Consider the following 18,417-nt stretch of genomic DNA (forward strand, 5'->3'; position numbering starts at 1 on the left):
CATGGTTGTTACTGTACATTCCCCCCCTTAAAACAGAAGCCCACCTCAGTGGGATTCTGCACCATACACCAAAAGAGGGAAAAACAAACAAACCAAATTCAAACACTATTATCAACAATAGATACAATTAGGCAATAAGCAAGATGGTTAAATACACAATACCACTACTATAGGACAGATGTACACAACCCCCATTTACAATCAGACATCCATCCCCCACTTCTCACCCACTCCTAGCCCTCTGACCTCTTGGCCCTCCGCAATTCCTGGCACCTGGAAAAGCAACTTTAAGGTGGACAAAAGAACAGACACACAGATCAGGCAAGAAAGAAGTCAGGCAGTCTGTGCATTTGTGCTTGGAGTGCGGGACAATGCATCCGCCACAACATTTTCAACACCTCTAATATGTCTGATACAAAGATTATAGGGCTGCAGGAACAGCGCCCACCGCATCAAACGTTGATTTGGGTTCTGAAGAGAATGCAGAAAAGTCAGTGGATTGTGGTCTGAGTATACAATAACTGGGTGAGCCCCACCACCCACATACACATCAAAGTGTTATAATGCCCAGACTAAGGCTAGAGCCTCTTACTCTATTGTGGAATAATTAAGCTGATATTTATTAAACTTACGAGAAAAATAACTAACCGGACGATCAACAGTGTAGCTATCCTCTTGCAACAGCACAGCACCCGCCCCCACCTGGCTGGCGTCCACCTGGATTTTAAAGGGACAGTCAAGCCGTGGAGCCGCCAGGACCGGTGCTGTGCTGAGCAAAAGTTTGGCGTGGTCAAAAGCCTTCTGACACTCAGGGGTCCAAACAAACTGACTATTTGCCTTCAACAGATCTGTGAGGGGTGAAACAACAGAAGAAAAATTACAACAAAAACTCCTGTAGTATCCTACCATGCCCAGAAACCTCATTAGCTCCTTCTTATTTACAGGAGGCGGAAAACAATCAATTGCAGCCACCTTAGCACGCACTGGCCGCACCTCACCTTGACCCACCACCTTCCCTAGGTAGACCACGGTGGCCTGCGCAAACTCACATTTTGCCAGGTTAAGGGTCAACTTGGCTGCAACCAACCTCTCCAGCACTGCCTTGAGCCTACTTAGATGTTCCTCCCACGTATCTCCCCAGGTCACCAAGTCATCTAGGTACACCGCGCACCCCTCCAGCCCTGAGATGACATGATTCATCAGGCACTGAAAAGAGGAAGGGGCATTACGTAACCCAAAGCTCATGACTTTATAAGAGTAAAGACCTGATGGAGTGACAAACGCTGCAATTTCCTGTCCGCGTGGAGTCAGGGGAATCTGGTAGTAGCCCTTTAGGAGGTCACACTTTGTCACAAACTTTGCCGCACCCACCCGGTCTACGCAGTCCTCTATCCTAGGGAGAAGGAATGAGTCAGGCTTAGTTATGGCATTAAGCTTACGATAATCAGTACAAAATCTATACGTGCCATCAGGCTTGGGCACCAACAAACAGGGTGATGCCCAACTCGAATAGGATGGTTCAGCCAATCCGTTATCCAGCAAATACTGGACCTCAGCATCCAGCACTTGCTATTTAACAAGTGGCACATGATAGAAACGCTGTTTAATAGGCATGACGTCGTCAAAAACCTGGATGTCATGCGCTATTAAATCTGTGCACGTGGGTACATCAGAAAATAACTCAGGAAAAGACAAAAGTAAAAACTGCAGTTCACCCCTCTGTTGAACAGGCAAATAATGTAACACACAGTCAAGATTTTTCAACACTTCAGAATTTCTAAGACGTGGTAATAACACCGCATCGTTGGGGACAACCTCATCCTCCACCCAGGGGCGTATCACCCGCAGGGGATGCGTACGTTTCATCCCCCCCACTTTTGTTGAAACACAATTTCATCCCCCGCACTTTTGTCAGATTAAAATGACATTATGAAAATTATACAGCTACTATAAAATGTGTAACAAGGAAGTAAACTATTGCCATAACGTTAGACAAAAAACAGCCACGCAACGGACTCAAAACAGTTTTTCTCACCAGACCAATCAGCAGTTGCGTGAATATAATAGCCAGTTTGTGTAGCGTGCCGAAAGCGCTCAATAATACAGTATCTGTCTGCAGAGCTGCAGAGCCAACACCAGTTTTACCGCTCCTGATTCACCGTTCCAGGTTTGACGTCGCATGCGGTGCTTACTGTGCCTGGCTCCGCGGCTCTGCAGACAGACCCTTCTCAAAGTGCTTGCGATGCTGTCATTCAAACAGTTGTCCCAGGCGCCATGCCCTAAAAGATTGTGTTAATAGTAGTTACTAGTTGTAAAGTCAGTTGAGGCAAGTTTTTTATTACGAGTGTGTGTGTTTGTACCAAGTCTACTTTTCATGCATTATAACTGCTTATCACTTTTTAGAAGAGTTTTTCAATTGAGATTTAAAGGCATTTCAAATCGAATGAATGTTCAATAATTGTTGGACAGTAATGTTATTTGGCCATTAAGTGTTTGTTGTACGTGTAGTCTATTGCATCATTTTCAAATTTTATGCATTAAACCTGATGTACTGCATGATGCAAACAAGTTTTGTACACGAGTTTGAATAATTAAAGACATTAAAAGCAGGACTTGCCCCATCTTATTTGAATGCTATACTAAAGAGGTCCTTCCAGGATGCTGCGCTTCTCCAACATGAACTGATTAGCCATCCCTCCTGCTCACACAAAGCGATCCCAGTCCAAACTGTTATGCATGATGGTGTATGATCTATACACTGTGCATGACTTCTTGGGCTATGTGAAGTTTTTGGTTTTGTTTATATCAGTGTATACCAGTGTAGGCAGCAATACTGACATCTCTGTTATAGAACAGTATCCTGTTACCTAGAATTATCACTCAATACTTTTTGCCTTCATTTACTGAATAATTACATAGCCCTGGCAGTAACAACACCAAAACCCAACATGATAGATCTCTGCATGAAATGCAGAACTTGGCTGGAGTCAACTGGATTTATAGGCTTTCTGCTGTCCTCCCTTTCATTTGCATCCATGGACCATGGGTATGAAAAAGTTCCATATCGGTCATTGACAGTACATCACAGTGTACAGGCTGGGCGTGTATATAGCCATAAACCGATTTCTAATGATATGGCTTCCCCATTCCAGAACACCCCCACTTTTGGAAAGCTTGATAAGCCCCTGACTTTGGGTATACCAAACATGGAAATAAATTGGGAGAGGGCTTTAACAACGGACTTGGTGGTAATACTCCTCAACGGAAATGCAGCAGGATATCTCGTTGTCTGGCACATCACCGTCAACAAATAAATCAACCCAGACTTGGAAGGTGGTAAAGGACCCACACAATCGATTAACAGGTGTTCAAATGGTTGGCCAGCAGCCGGGATGGGATACAATGGCGCAGGCTTGATGTCCTCGTTGAGCTTACCAACCAGCTGACAGGTATGACAGGTCTTAACATACTCTACCACAGGGGTGTTCAAATTGATCCATAAAGGGCCGTGTGGCTGCAGGTTTTCATTCCAGCCATGCAGCAGCACACCTGACTTGGCTCATTCAATCAACTGAACTGTCTTCACACAGTCAAATACTTGCAGCCACACCCACCCTTGATTAAAGGGTGGGTGTGTCAGTTGATTGAATAAGCCAAATCAGGGTGCTGCTGCATGGCTGGAATGAAAACCTGCAGCCACACGGCCCTTTATGGATCAATTTGAACACCCCTGTTCTACCACATCTCGTTTGAGCCGCGGCCAATAAAAGTGTTGAAGTAGACGATCATATGTTTTACGCACACCGAAGTGTCCCGCTCCACCCCCATGAGCGGTCTGCAACACTGATTGTCGATATTTGCTGGGTACGACAATTTGACATAAACCCTCCTTCTTGTCGCTGTCATAAAACATAAACTTACGTGCTAGCAACCCATCGAGATTAAAATATCCCCTCTCTTCACTCTCCCACTTATCAGATGGCATAGCTTCACCCCACATCTCTGACAAGGACACATCCTCTTTTTGAGCTACAATAAATTCTGCCCGATCAAAAGCTGATGGCAACACAGGCCATGGAGAAAACACACGTTTGCACTTTTCATCAACATCAGCTCTTGAGCAAGCTTGCACGCGGGTCACCGCGCAAGCTTTAAACACTTCAGGGAAGTCAGAAACACAATCATCTTGAACATTCTCAACAGGCTCATTGGATACTACAGGTGGTACAGAACCACTGGGCCAAACACGATCTTTTGCCAACACATTGCCCAAGATCACATCCACACCCGATACAGGCAAAGACGGGCAAACAGCAACAGTTACTTCCCCCTGCACAAGATTGGAATCCAAAACAATCTGGAACAGACAAAGTTTGCATGCCAATACCTCGAACTAGGACATACTGACCCATGCTAGACGCAGAGGAAAAGGGCAAGGCAGTCTGGGCCACAAACGTTTCAGTAGCGCCTGTATCGCGCAATATCTTGACCTTCTTACTATATGCACCACCTAGTAAGGAGATGGTACCTTCAGTAATAAAAGGGCCAAAACTCTCACCGACCTGCTCTTCTGAAGGATCACAACCAGGTAGCTCATCTAGTGGTGGATTCGGCACCTCGCAGCCGTCACCAGTCACCAGCGGTTTACTCTCAGGTGCAGGTGATAGAGTTACCTTAGTGTGTAGTCTCACAGGAGCTGCACAACCTGCAAATTTAGAGTTATTGGATTGGTTAGGCTTCCGGTTCAGTGAAGAATTGTTAGAGCTGGACATTTGTCTTTTATTGTTTAGCAAAGGACATTCATTCTTCCAATGGCCAGCCTCCAGACAATAATGACAACGATTTTCAGAGTCTACATTAAAGCGTTTAGACACATCCCTTCTACCTTCAGACCAGTTAAATCGGTGTTCCTCGTCAGAATAATCCCTGAACCGCGACAAACCCCTACTTTTACCTCTATGCGTAAGAACGTATTCATCCGCGATCACAGCAGCGTCAGCCGCCGTGCTGATCTTATGTTCACGAATAAAAGTAGCAACATGCTCGGGGAGAATATTCACAAACTGTTCTAATACAATTAAGTCACATAATTGCTCAAAAGTTTTGACACTTACCGAGGAACACCACCGCTTGAAAAAACTAACAAGGTCCCTAGCCACTTCTGCATAGGTCTGGCGCTCGGATCTTTTCCAGTTCCGAAAGCGCTGTCTATAAAATTCAGGCACCTGCTCATAGGCTCTCAGCACAGCCTCCTTAACACACACACAGTCCCTACGATCATCTGTTGAAAGGGCAATAAAGGCATCCTGAGCCCGGCCAGTAAGTGTGGTTTGAAGTAGCGAACACCGTTGAGAGCTGCTCCAACCACATTCATCCGCCATATTTTCATATGTGCTTGTTTTATAAAAATTTACAAATATTGACATACAATGAAATATGAAAGAAACAGGCATGACTGCAATGTTTATTTAACACTATTATGTTTTTACAAAGGATATGGCTACTGTAATTATAACTGTGTGCAAGAAGAAGGAGAAACCTTTATTCGTCACATGCACACTTCAAGCACAGTGAAATTCATCCTCTGCATTTAACCCATCTGAAGCAGTGAACACACATACACACACAGAGCAGTGGGCAGCCACACCAGAGCGCCCGGGGAGCAGTCAGGGGTCAGGTACCTTGCTCAAGGGCACCTCAGCCCAAGGCCACCCCATGTTAACCTACCGGTAACTGCATGTCTTTGGATTGTGGGGGAAACCGGAGCACCCGGAGGAAACCCACGCAGACACGGGAAGAACATGCAAACTCCACACAGAAAGGCCCTCGCCAGCTGCTGGGTTTGAACCCGGAACCTTCTTGCTGTGAGGCGACCGTGCTAACCACTACATCACAGTGCCACCCATGCAAGTAGTTAAGGTAAAAATTTACATTTATAGCTCTTTCTTGAGTGTTCAACTTGAGGACTATCGTGTTTTGATGCTCCAACAATAGTCAGCCATCATATGTACATCCCATCTACCCTGATAACGTTCTTCCATAACCTTCAAATGGTCTTACTACAGTGGAATTTTGCTTATCTGGAGGGTAAGCTGTGGAGAAAAAACTTGACGTGCTAGAAAAAAAAAACTGACTGCAATTTTGGAATCAGCATGCCAATTTTAGTTTTAATCAGCATAAAAATCTAAAATTGTTTTCAAATTGTTCCCCAGTGTTATATGTGGCTTGACAGAGGTATGAGTTTCCTTCTAGTTTGATTCTATTGTTTTTATATTTTCATATATGTCAGCAGATTTTTGGTATTCCAATAATAAATGTACTGCTGCCTCATCTTGATGATGATTATGTATAGGGCATTAATGAGGGGTTCTACTGTAGCTCCACTTTATAAAGCACCTTACTGAGAGGTTTCATTCAGAAATGAACCATACTGGGTCTAATGTTTTGAAAATACTTTTTTATTCCTGAATTCTGGACGCCAGTCTGTCTGTAATATCACCTCTGATATTAGAGAAAAAAAAAGTTTGTAACAACAACAACAAAAAATAAGTCAAAACTGGTTGGAGGAAAAAGAGGGTTTTATTAGCTTCCAATATGGTGAACTTGTTTGGTTAGAGCAGGGCTTTTCAAAGTGTGGGGTGCGCCTCCCCTAGGGGGCGCCAGAGTTCTTCAGGGGGGGCACAACATGAGGAAAAATAAACCAGAATAAGTTACTATTGCGGACATTTAGCGAACTTCAGCTAGCCTTTGCCAGAGACAAAATGGATCGATTTTTAGTACCTAAAGCTACAGTGAGTGAGGAGACAGAGTCTGGGCCAAGCAAAAAAAGAAGGAAGTATGACCACGATTATTTAAAGTTTGGATTTTCATGGACTGGATCTGAAGATGCTCCACTGCCAAGAGGTGCTAGCTAACGATGCTATGAGCAGGGGCGCCGCTGGGGGGGTTAGGACGATTCTAAGGGCCTGGCACTGACAGGGGGGCCTGTGAGGGATATTAATATTATTTTAATAGTATTGCCTTGTGTAAGTTTTTGAAATAAAATATTTCATTTCATCTGTTAAAATATGCAAATTATACATGGTTATGATTTACTATAACATTTTTCTTGAATTATTTATGATAATTCAAGAAAATAACCCTTTTTACTAATGGGACAGTCTGATTCTGGGAGCGGGACACGTGAAATGTGTAGCTCCGTGTGTGCACAGCGCCGCTATTAGCACAACTTAGAGCAGCTGTCAGTTTCTGTCTGCGCGCAACAGAGGTGAACATTCTAGAAGTTGCTAAGCAGGAGCAGGTGTGATGAATTATGAAGTCCGGATATCACACTGTGTGTGAAAAAAAATCACCTTTTTTCATAGGTATCTTTATTGTATAATTAAGTCCAGATGTTTTGCCATTGTTCATGTGTGGATTTGTTGATATTGTTAAGTATTTAACTTTAATATGTTGCACATTAGCTGTGGTCATAGATATCATTGCTATTGTTCATGTGTGGATTTATTGATACTGTTGCTAAGTATTTAACTTGAATATTTGAACATTTGCTGTGTTTTCTAATAAATGTGTGATGCCTAAAAGAAACCAAAAAAACTTAGTGGATTTCTTGCAGTGCACTCTGTAATTGTATCAAAAAACTAGTGTAGTTATTCATCAAGGCATACATTTGATCACATACAATAAGTCAATAAATGGAGGAAACAAAGGAATACATTTTGTAATCCTGATTATTGATGATGTTTGCTGGAGGGCTCTGGAGTCTCCATAATGTGCATACAGAATGTTATAAATCCATACTGATACAGTGATGCATGCAATTTCTCTCAACACAAACATTTGGATTGAATGAACTCCATAGGCTACTGAGTGGCCTAATAATAGTTGCTAATAAAAGAAATATATATCTTCCATAATATATATCATGGAATTTTCATTTCAAGGCAACAGTCTATTCAGTCTAATTCTGACAGTTCTGCATTTAAAATATTCATATACCAAATAATTGTATCACCTAAACTTGCTAGGTAGCTGATCACACGCGTAGTAAAGTAGAAGTGCCAGCCAAAAACAGACTTCAAATTCAGTTGCTTGCGCTTGAAAATTTTACCGGGGGGGCCCTAAATTGTAATCTTTCATAGGGCCCAAGATTTCTAGCGGTGCCCCTGCTATGAGATATTTAAAATGTGTAAAACAAGATGTTTAAAAAAAAAAGCACAGATGTTTAAAATGTGTAAAAAAAAAAGATATTTTTTAAAAAAGCACAGATGTTTAAAATGTGTAAAACGATGTTTTTTTTAAAAAAGCATAGATGTTTAAAATGTGTAAAAAAAAAGATGTTTTTTGAAAAAAGCACAGATGTTTAAAATGAGTAAAAAAAGATGTTATAAAAAAGCACAGATGTTTAAAATGTGTAAAACAAGATGTTTTTTGAAAAAAGCACAGATGTTTAAAATGTGTAAAATGATGTTTTTTAAAAGCACAGATGTTTAAAATGAGTAAAAAAAGATGTTTTAAAAAAGCACAGATGTTTAAAATGTGTAAAAATGTTTTAAAAAAAGCACAGATGTTTAAAATGAGTAAAACGATGTTTTTTTTAAAAAGCACAGATGTTTAAAATGAGTAAAACGATGTTTTTTTAAAAAGCACAGATGTTTAAAATGTGTAAAACAAGATGTTATAAAAAAGCACAGATGTTTAAAATGTGTAAAACAAGATGTTATAAAAAAGCACAGATGTTTAAAATGTGTAAAACAAGATGTTTTTTGAAAAAAGCACAGATGTTTAAAATGTGTAAAAAAAGATGTTTTTTGAAAAAAGCACAGATGTTTAAAATGAGTAAAAAAAGATGTTATAAAAAAGCACAGATGTTTAAAATGTGTAAAACAAGATGTTTTTTGAAAAAAGCACAGATGTTTAAAATGTGTAAAATGATGTTTTTTAAAAGCACAGATGTTTAAAATGAGTAAAAAAAGATGTTTTAAAAAAGCACAGATGTTTAAAATGTGTAAAAATGTTTTAAAAAAAGCACAGATGTTTAAAATGAGTAAAACGATGTTTTTTTTAAAAAGCACAGATGTTTAAAATGAGTAAAACGATGTTTTTTTAAAAAGCACAGATGTTTAAAATGTGTAAAACAAGATGTTATAAAAAAGCACAGATGTTTAAAATGAGTAAAAAAAGATGTTATAAAAAAGCACAGATGTTTAAAATGTGTAAAACAAGATGTTTTTTGAAAAAAGCACAGATGTTTAAAATGTGTAAAAATGTTTTAAAAAAAGCACAGATGTTTAAAATGAGTAAAACGATGTTTTTTTAAAGCACAGATGTTTAAAATGAGTAAAAAAGATGTTTTTAAAAAAGCACAGATGTTTAAAATGAGTAAAACGATGTTTTTTTTAAAAAGCACAGATGTTTAAAATGAGTAAAAAAAGATGTTATAAAAAAGCACAGATGTTTAAAATGTGTAAAACAAGATGTTTTTTGAAAAAAAGCACAGATGTTTAAAATGTGTAAAAATATGTTTTAAAAAAAGCACAGATGTTTAAAATGAGTAAAACGATGTTTTTTTAAAGCACAGATGTTTAAAATGAGTAAAAAAGATGTTTTTAAAAAAGCACAGATGTTTAAAATGAGTAAAACGATGTTTTTTTTTAAAAAGCACAGATGTTTAAAATGAGTAAAAAAAAGATGTTTTAAAAAAGCACAGATGTTTAAAATGTGTAAAACAAGATGTTTTTTGAAAAAAGCACAGATGTTTAAAATGTGTAAAATGATGTTTTTTAAAAGCACAGATGTTTAAAATGAGTAAAAAAAAGATGTTTTAAAAAAGCACAGATGTTTAAAATGTGTAAAAATGTTTTAAAAAAAGCACAGATGTTTAAAATGAGTAAAACGATGTTTTTTTAAAAAGCACAGATGTTTAAAATGTGTAAAACGATGTTTTTTTAAAAAGCACAGATGTTTAAAATGAGTAAAACGATGTTTTTTTAAAGCACAGATGTTTAAAATGAGTAAAAAAAGATGTTTTAAAAAAAGCACAGATGTTTAAAATGAGTAAAACGATGTTTTTTTAAAAAGCACAGATGTTTAAAATGAGTAAAAAAAAGATGTTATAAAAAAGCACAGATGTTTAAAATGTGTAAAACAAGATGTTTTTTGAAAAAAGCACAGATGTTTAAAATGAGTAAAACGATGTTTTTTTAAAGCACAGATGTTTAGAATGAGTAAAAAAAGATGTTTTAAAAAAGCACAGATGTTTAAAATGAGTAAAACGATGTTTTTTTAAAAAAGCACAGATGTTTAAAATGAGTAAAAAAAAGATGTTTTTTGAAAAAAGCACAGATGTTTAAAATGTGTAAAAATATGTTTTAAAAAGCACAGATGTTTAAAATGTGTAAAAGATGTTTTTTGAAAAAAGCACAGATGTTTAAAATGTGTAAAAATATGTTTTAAAAAAGCACAGATGTTTAAAATGTGTAAAACGATGTTTTTTAAAAAAGCACAGATGTTTAAAATGAGTAAAACGATGTTTTTTTTAAAGCACAGATGTTTAAAATGTGTAAAACAAGATGTTTTAATAAAGCTCATATGTTTTAAATGTGTAAAAAAAAGATGTTTTCAAAAAGCACAGATGTTTAAAATGTGTCAAAGAAAAAAAAATGTGTACAACAACCATTTTTTTAAATACGAATGGAACATTAAGTATAGCAACAACAAAAATCGTGGTGGGGGGCGCTGTAGTTTATTTGCTCGCTGGGGGGCGCTGTTGTTTATTTGCTCTCTGGGGGGGGCGGGGCTGACTCTATGGCTGACTCCCCACACTGAATAGCCCTGGGTTGGAGGTTTTGAACGGCTTCCGTGACGTTTCTGCTGTCCAATCACAGAGCGCGAAGTGTACAAAGTGGGCGGAGCGTAGTCGACACGTGCTGCGGTTTACTTCCGGGTGAGAGCTCGTCCTCTGGGTGCAGCGCAATGTGAGTAGGGTTGATTTGAATTCGCTTTATTAACGCTTTCATGGGACGCGCTGGATCATAAACTCAGCCTTTATAAATGTTAAAGACTGAACACAGCCGGTTAAATACCGGGATATGGTGCTTTTCACGCACGCATGCGCGGTGCTAGCTAATGTATCAGTAGCTATATAGTCCTTGGTAGTCTGTGATGTGTAAGATCACGTGACTTGCTCACTAATTAGTAAAATATTTTTGTGAAGCAAAGCCATGCAGCGTGATAGATTCTTTTCTGTAAACCATGTCTGTTAATGTCTTATTGTTCTACCTGATGACCTGTCTCTCTCTCTCTCTCTCTCTCTCTCACATGGCTCTCAGCATGGGCAATGTGTTGGCTGCCAGTTCTCCCAGTCCACCTCCTCCAGTGCAGGCCAGGCCAGGACTGGTTTCTGTCCCTGCTGGCTTCGCCATGCCGTCTGTCTCCCCAGTCTCTCCTGCTTCCTCTGGGCAAAAGGAGTGCGAGCCACAGCTACCCAACCCAGGTGCTTTTGAGGAGTTTCATCGAAAATGCAAAGGTGGGGCTGAGCCACGCTCCTTCCATCATCTTCCTTTCTGTGTTATGCTTTAAAGCGCATATCCTGGACCAAATTCGTTTTTTTTTTTAATATGAAAGTACGTCCCTTTACACACTCATCCAGAAGGGTAATTTTGCACAAGGCCGTCTGTCTACAGCAGAAAAAAAATAAAATAACAAAAAGCGTCTGGGAAAATCCCAAGGGAGTCTGGAGCCAGATTCGTGACGTGACGTGCGGAAGCGCCAGCAGGCTGCGAGAGCTTTGCACGGTTTCAGTGCACAGCCTGTGTAGACCAAGTTTAGCAGCGAGCGATTTTGCATTGAAATATGGAATTGTCACCTGAGCGCAATGTTACTTCACCTTTGGATGAAGAATGTAATGTTGCTACACCCTCCTACGATACATCTGTTAACCATTTTAATAACTACGCAATAATGTTGAAGAAATTTGCAGAAAACCACCAGGTCATTTTCTCATAAACAAACCAGCGCTGACGTAGGATTCAGAAGGAGGCGTCCCGCACGCGACGTCACAAAAATCAATGTTTGCCGGGAAATCCAAACGCCAAGTTTTTTCAGAGGCGGACCAATTCGCCTCAAATGGCTCGATTTCAACTGAATTTTTCTGGTATTGCGCAAGGTAAAAAAAAATTGCACAAAATGTGACGGATATTTGACCAAAGTTTAATGTAAAATAGGAGAATTACACTGATCTTGCTCCTGAATTTACCCGTGATATGCACTTTTAAGTTTAAAGGAGCTCAGTTCACAAGAACATCACTCATTCATAGTGTCTAATGAAAAATCTTTGCATTGTAGATGTGTTTCCCGTGCTGACGGAAGGAGTTCGGCTAACAGTCAACAAGGGCCTCAGCAGCTTTTTCCAGGTCTGTGTGCTGTCTCATATTTCTGTTCTGGCTTTCATTGTTTATTACCTTTCACTGTTTGTTTTTGGATTGTAATAGTAAAGGCTCTATCAAGATAAACATGAGCTGTACAATGCAGGGCTCGACATTAACGGTCGTCCGACTGTCCGGGACAACCAAATGTTTGGTTTGGACCAGTCAAATCTGTGTCTGCCTGTCCGACCGGACAAGTTGAATTATTCCCAACTCCTGCAAATTAGATACGATATCTCGGGATCGAGAGAGAGAGCGCATCCTGATTGTTCAGTAGACCGATCAGTGTTCTGTGTGGGTGAGCTTTTATCTCCTAGACTGAGAGTCCATCATTTCAGTGTATCCAAGAGAATGCCCAAAATACAAAACTCACTTTACCTCAGACTACACGAAAGTGTCCCCTTGCCTAATGAGGGTGCAGTGATTCATTTTGCTCCTAATGACTGAGTCAAACTGACTCACCACATATTAAATCAGTGAGTCAAAAATTTCCAAAGTGAGTCAAAATTACAATACACACTTTGAAAACAAAAAACACAATAGTTATCACTGTTCACACTTAAATCATTTAATTCCAACATGTGAACAATTGTGTGAGCTATTCATCTAAGCTAACAATAACAATTTTCAGAATAAAAAAAAAGTATATATCCCCCCATCTCATCACTTTCATACCTGAGCCACGTGTAGGTTGCCATCCATTTCCTGTTGAATTTACGTTTTATTTTCAACTTTGTTACCCCAGGTTTCCCAGCATCACTTTGAGTCTCACTCTCACTCTCTGTTTCAGTCTTGTCCGCTGTATCATCGTCAATCGTACTCGAGTCTGTGCTTGACGTACTTGCTCCCGGACCCCACAAAGAAATCAATTTGCTTTGCACTTTCATGCGTTTATTTGGCATGATTTTCACATTAAATGCGTTTTCAAATGTACTGCAGTAGCGTTGTTAATGTAAACACTCCTTATCGTTGACCGATGCTACTTCCGCCTAGTGTTTCTGTTAACTCGATCTCGATTGGTCAGTCTTTTTATATCATCCAATGAAAAATTTTCTACTATTAATTCATATTTCCTAAATTTCTAAACCTTTTTACTGAATACCATAGCAAAACTTTAACTGAATTTCCCATTTGATAGGCGCTATTCATATGTTTGGTAAGTAGAAACAAATTTAGATCGATCTTTTATTACCGCAAAGAAATGCTTTGGCAAACGTAAATTTTATCGATTAGTACGAGAGAGCTATTTTCACTTGCTTCAAATCGAGGCTGGAAAGGATTTGCATATGCCATAGCTTTCCAGCCAATGAAATTGCCGACACGTTGCTGACGGAATTAAACGAAGCTAAATATAGGCCCGCCAAGTAAAAAAGACTATAGTAGTCGATAAATGAAGCATTATAACAACAGTTCAGTCATGTTGAATGAGAAAAATATAGCGTCGTTAGGACCTTGCCACTCGGAACAACCTCGAGCTACATCCCTTCGCTCTATATCCTGAATGAAGAGAAGTAACTCGAGGATGTTCCGAGTGCGACCTTGCGTCAAAAATACGCACCACAAGCAAAACATCTGCGTCATTTATTTTAAAATTGCGTAAAATACGCATGACGCAGGGCAAAATGAATCACTGAGGGTGTTGCGCGCTGTACTGTCTGTAACAGCGGCTTTAGCATTGCCGATGGCGGGGTAAACGATTGTAAAAGACATGCTGAGGTGAGTTTAACAGTGTCATTTGTTCATGTGCAGATTATTTATACTCGCTGGCTTGCTGCTAAAGCTACATGAAAAAGCCAAAGTCCTTGAAGATGTGCTAAAAGTTGCAATAGAATATAAATAATGAGTTAAGTAATAGTAATAAGCAGTTTACATAAATAGTATAAATAGGCTACGTATCTCGTCACATTTTCTGCATACAGGCCGATCTCATTTGGTTTACAGACGAGAGAAAGTATTACATATAGCCGCCTCAGACAAGATAGTAATGATACCTTTATGCTTTTATATCTTTGCGGGGTTGTTGAAAATCACTATTTTTATAGTAATTATTCAAGAGTGACCTCAATAAAGTTCCACCAAAACCAGTTAAATCCCCTCAGTGATCCGGCCATGTTAAGCCTCGGTCACAACTGGCCGTACGTGCTCCTACGGCCGGTCTACGTGCAAGAAACTCAGAGGGCGCGCGTGTGACGTGCTGATTTTCGAGCCGCAGACCGGACGCAGAGGTTCTTTGTCATGTCAAACAAACTCTACGGGCGCTTACGTTTTTTTCAGGTTGCAAGACAAACTTACGGCCAACGTGCGTCTTTCTCCACGAACAAAAAAAAACGCAGCGATTTGGGAAACGCCAAAAATCGCACGGCCAAAAAAATCGTATGTCCGGTTGTGACCTAGGCTTTATTGTTTACGAAATTCTGGGGAAGCCGAGAACAGTGTGTGTGTGTGTGTGTGTGTGTGTGTGTGTGTGTGTAAAAGTAACCACGGTGTAATATCTAATTATAGCTCATGAGACTCATTGAAATTGGAGAAATGGCAATCATACACCTCAATAAAATAAATATCTGTGGTGAACATTCATTCATTCATTCATTCATTGTGTTTTTCTTTTGTATGTTTCACATTAACCATCACAAATGTTGTAAAATATTTCGGGGGGATTTTACGACAGTGCTGAACTCACTCACGGTTTGTTTTTTCTTTTCACAGCGTGATTCTGTCCCCGTGATCATGTCCAACTTGTTTTCTTTCGGTTTCATTTATTTAAATTCAGTGTTCCCGAAATATCCTCGGACACCGGTCATGACAGACGAAAAATTCAGTTGTCCTACACTACCGTTCAAAAGTTTGGGGTCACCCAGACAATTTAGTGTTTTCCATGAAAAGTCACACTTTTATTTACCGCCATAAGTTATAAAATGAATAGAAAATATAGTCGAGACAGTTTTCTGGCCATTTTGAGCATTTAATCGACCCCACAAATGTGATGCTCCAGAAACTCAATCTGCTCAAAGGAAGGTCAGTTTTATAGCTTCTCTAAAGAGCTCAACTGTTTTCAGCTGTGCTAACATGATTGTACAAGGGTTTTCTAATCATCCATTAGCCTTCTGAGGCAATGAGCAAACACATTGTACCATTAGAACACTGGAGTGAGAGTTGCTGGAAATGGGCCTCTATACACCTATTGCACCAAAAACCAGACATTTGCAGCTAGAATAGTCATTTAGCACATTAGCAATGTATAGAGTGGATTTCTGATTAGTTTAAAGTGATCTTCATTGAAAAGAACAGTGCTTTTCTTTCAAAAATAAGGACATTTCAAAGTGACCCCAAACTTTTGAACGGTAGTGTACGTAATTAACATAAACGTCAGTCAACCTGACCGATAGTTATTGTAATTACTAATATAAACATCCAAATCTAAAACATGCCTGAATTTAACGTGAGAAAAAAAACACTCACAAATACCGTATTTATCGCAACTTAATAAACAAAGTTCTAATACTCCGTGCATCGATGTCTCTACGCGGTTTCGCATACCTTAAATACACGTCAATGGTGCACAGAGTTTTCTTGCAGCGACCTATTTAGTTTATTGAGAAGATACGTTATCGATCGATATGCTGTCCGAATGCATTCGCGCCATTATTTGTTTACCTCGTCACTGTATGGATGGCTCTGATTGGTCTGGCCTCTCCCTTTATCCAATCAAAAGTCACCTTACTACCTCTTTTGGTTGCTCGCTGTCAAAATGTCCATGCTGAATGCGGCCGGTAAAAGCGTGCATTGGTTTTTTGGAAAAAATGCAAAATCGGACACCGTCAAACCACAAGTTGCTTTCAAAAGGAAAACAACTGTCAATTCTGAAGGGGGGAAGCAGCCATGTCATCGTTTTCAAGAGGCATGGCGAGTTGGGAGGCCTTGGCTTCGTTACGATTACGGTAAAAAGCTCATGTTTTGTGACGACTGATCGTGCTGTCAAGACTAGCAGGAACCAGCAGCAAGATGTTCAGATTAGAGGTCTGCGCGGGACAGAATTTTCAGTCCCGCTCCCGCATTGTGCAGTCCCGCTCCCACCCGCGCCTGCCATATTTTGTCCCGCTCCCGCCCGCAAATCCCGCATGATGCAGACGTTCGCGTTATTTCTCACGAAAGTTCTTGTCATTGGCTTGGGGAATTAAACATGCTGAGCTTAGCTGAGCTCTCCACTGACCGATCCTTCACCTAGCGCACGTAGCGAGGGTGCGCGTTGCCAGGCGGCATGCGCAGCTGAGGCTTTACAGAGATACCCATTGTGAGCTTCACTAGAGGAGCTCTGCTCTTCTGCCATGATCGGAGATCTCAAACACGGAAGAGCAGAAAGGAATCGGAAACGTACGCGAGGTTAGACCACATCCGCAAATTTAGGCATCTTAAAATGTTTTTATTAATGCCAAATAAAATATCCAGCACAAATTATATATGATAGACATAATAATTTATAAAATTTATTTTAAACACGTTTTTAGTTAGCGGGACTGCAGCTTATCACCGCTCCCGCATTGTGCACTCCCCCTCCCGCCCGCGCCCGCAATGAGCTTTCAAAATTTGTCCTGCGCCGCCCTGCTTTGCGTCGGGTCCCGTGGGACTCCCGCGGGAGTGCAGGGCTCTAGTTCAGATGTGTGATATTGTTGATGTTGAAAGTGAAGCTGTGGCTGGTTCTGATGGAGATGTTGAAGAACCTGTTCGTCAGATGGATGAGTCTTATGAGCAGGATTCTGATTCTGATCTTGATGCAGGCTACGAGAGCTTCGATGAGCAGGATGAGGAAACTAACAACCGTCTGCTTGAGAAATTCAGAAATGAGCTTTGATGTGTTCAATGATAAACCGATACAGAAACCATCATCAGTAACTGACCGTTTCAATGTGCTGGAAAGGACACTGTGGAATAAATAATAGTCCTTGATTTTCTTGCTTGTTTTCATTCATTTTACACAAAGCTAAAATTGTCTGAAAATGTCTGACATAGATCTGCCCAACTGACTGATGTTAAGGAAAGTTTTTCAGGAACACTGTAAATTTAATGAATACTTCTGGTTTTACTGGATTAATCAGGTTATTTCCTTGAGAAGCTTTGAATTTGCATGAGTCTAACTCTTAAAACTGCAGATCAGGTAACGGGTTAGAACAACACACGGATCATAAAAGTTTGTCTTATTGAAAAATTCTGAATCATTAAAGCAGGACGACTCTCATAACTGTACTTGCTTTCTGATAAACTTTGTTAATCACTTTCCTTTCACTGAACTAGTAAATGCATAGGAATAATAAAAAGGTTCCGGTCAGGACGAGTGAAAAATCTTGCTGCTTGTCCGAGTGGACCAGTGGATTAAAAAGTTAACGTCGAGGTATTGAAACGGTCTCTCCAGGTACTTTCATTTATTCATCTATTGTGATCAGGGTTGTAGTGGATCTAGAGCCCATTCCAGGAATATCAGGCACAAAGCAGGAGAATTCGCCTCAGACGGGACGCCTGTTCATTTCAGGGCACAGTGAACACGTGCATTCACGCACTCATTTACAGCTAGGGGTGATTTAGTACATAATCACTGTTACAGCAAGGTGTTAGGCATTAAATCTAATAACACACTAGTACAGCATGTGCTACCCTGGCTAAAGCCTAGGTCACAGCCGGACGTACAATTTTTTTGGCCGTGCGATTTTTGGCGTTTCCCAAATCGCTGCGTTTTTGTTTTTTTTTGTTCGTGGAGAAAGACGCACGTTGGCTGTAAGTTTGTCTTCCAACCTGAAAAAAACGTAAGCGCCCGTAGAGTTTGTTTGACATGACAAAGAACCTCTGCAGCAGCTGGTCTACGGCTCGAAAATCAGCACGTCACATGCGCGCTCTCTGTGCGTTTCTTGCGTTTTTTGCACGTAGACCGGCCGTAGGACCACGTACGGCCGGTTGTGACCTATGGCCCTTTTCCACTACCCTTTTTCAGCTCACTTCAGCT

General features: G+C 40.1%; 1 protein-coding gene across 2 annotated transcripts in view; it reads left to right on the top strand.

The window, feature by feature from the left end:
- Positions 1 to 10,911: 10,911 nt before the first annotated feature.
- tomm40l (translocase of outer mitochondrial membrane 40 homolog, like) overlaps positions 10,912 to 18,417 on the top strand; it is a 42,064-nt gene continuing 34,558 nt past the window's right edge. The window contains exons 1-3 of one of the 2 annotated variants that reach the window (XM_060904885.1): positions 10,912 to 10,976; positions 11,331 to 11,527; positions 12,346 to 12,413. In XM_060904885.1, coding sequence (XP_060760868.1) covers positions 11,332 to 11,527; positions 12,346 to 12,413 — 264 coding nt within the window. In that variant the 5' untranslated portion in view covers positions 10,912 to 10,976; position 11,331. Of the gene's footprint in view, positions 10,977 to 11,304; positions 11,528 to 12,345; positions 12,414 to 18,417 lie in introns of those variants that run through there. The other variant, XM_060904884.1, reaches the window with a different exon arrangement.

The sequence above is a fragment of the Neoarius graeffei genome, chromosome 22 (genome assembly GCF_027579695.1).
Source record: "Neoarius graeffei isolate fNeoGra1 chromosome 22, fNeoGra1.pri, whole genome shotgun sequence".
In the NCBI taxonomy this organism is placed as follows: Eukaryota; Metazoa; Chordata; class Actinopteri; order Siluriformes; family Ariidae; genus Neoarius; species Neoarius graeffei.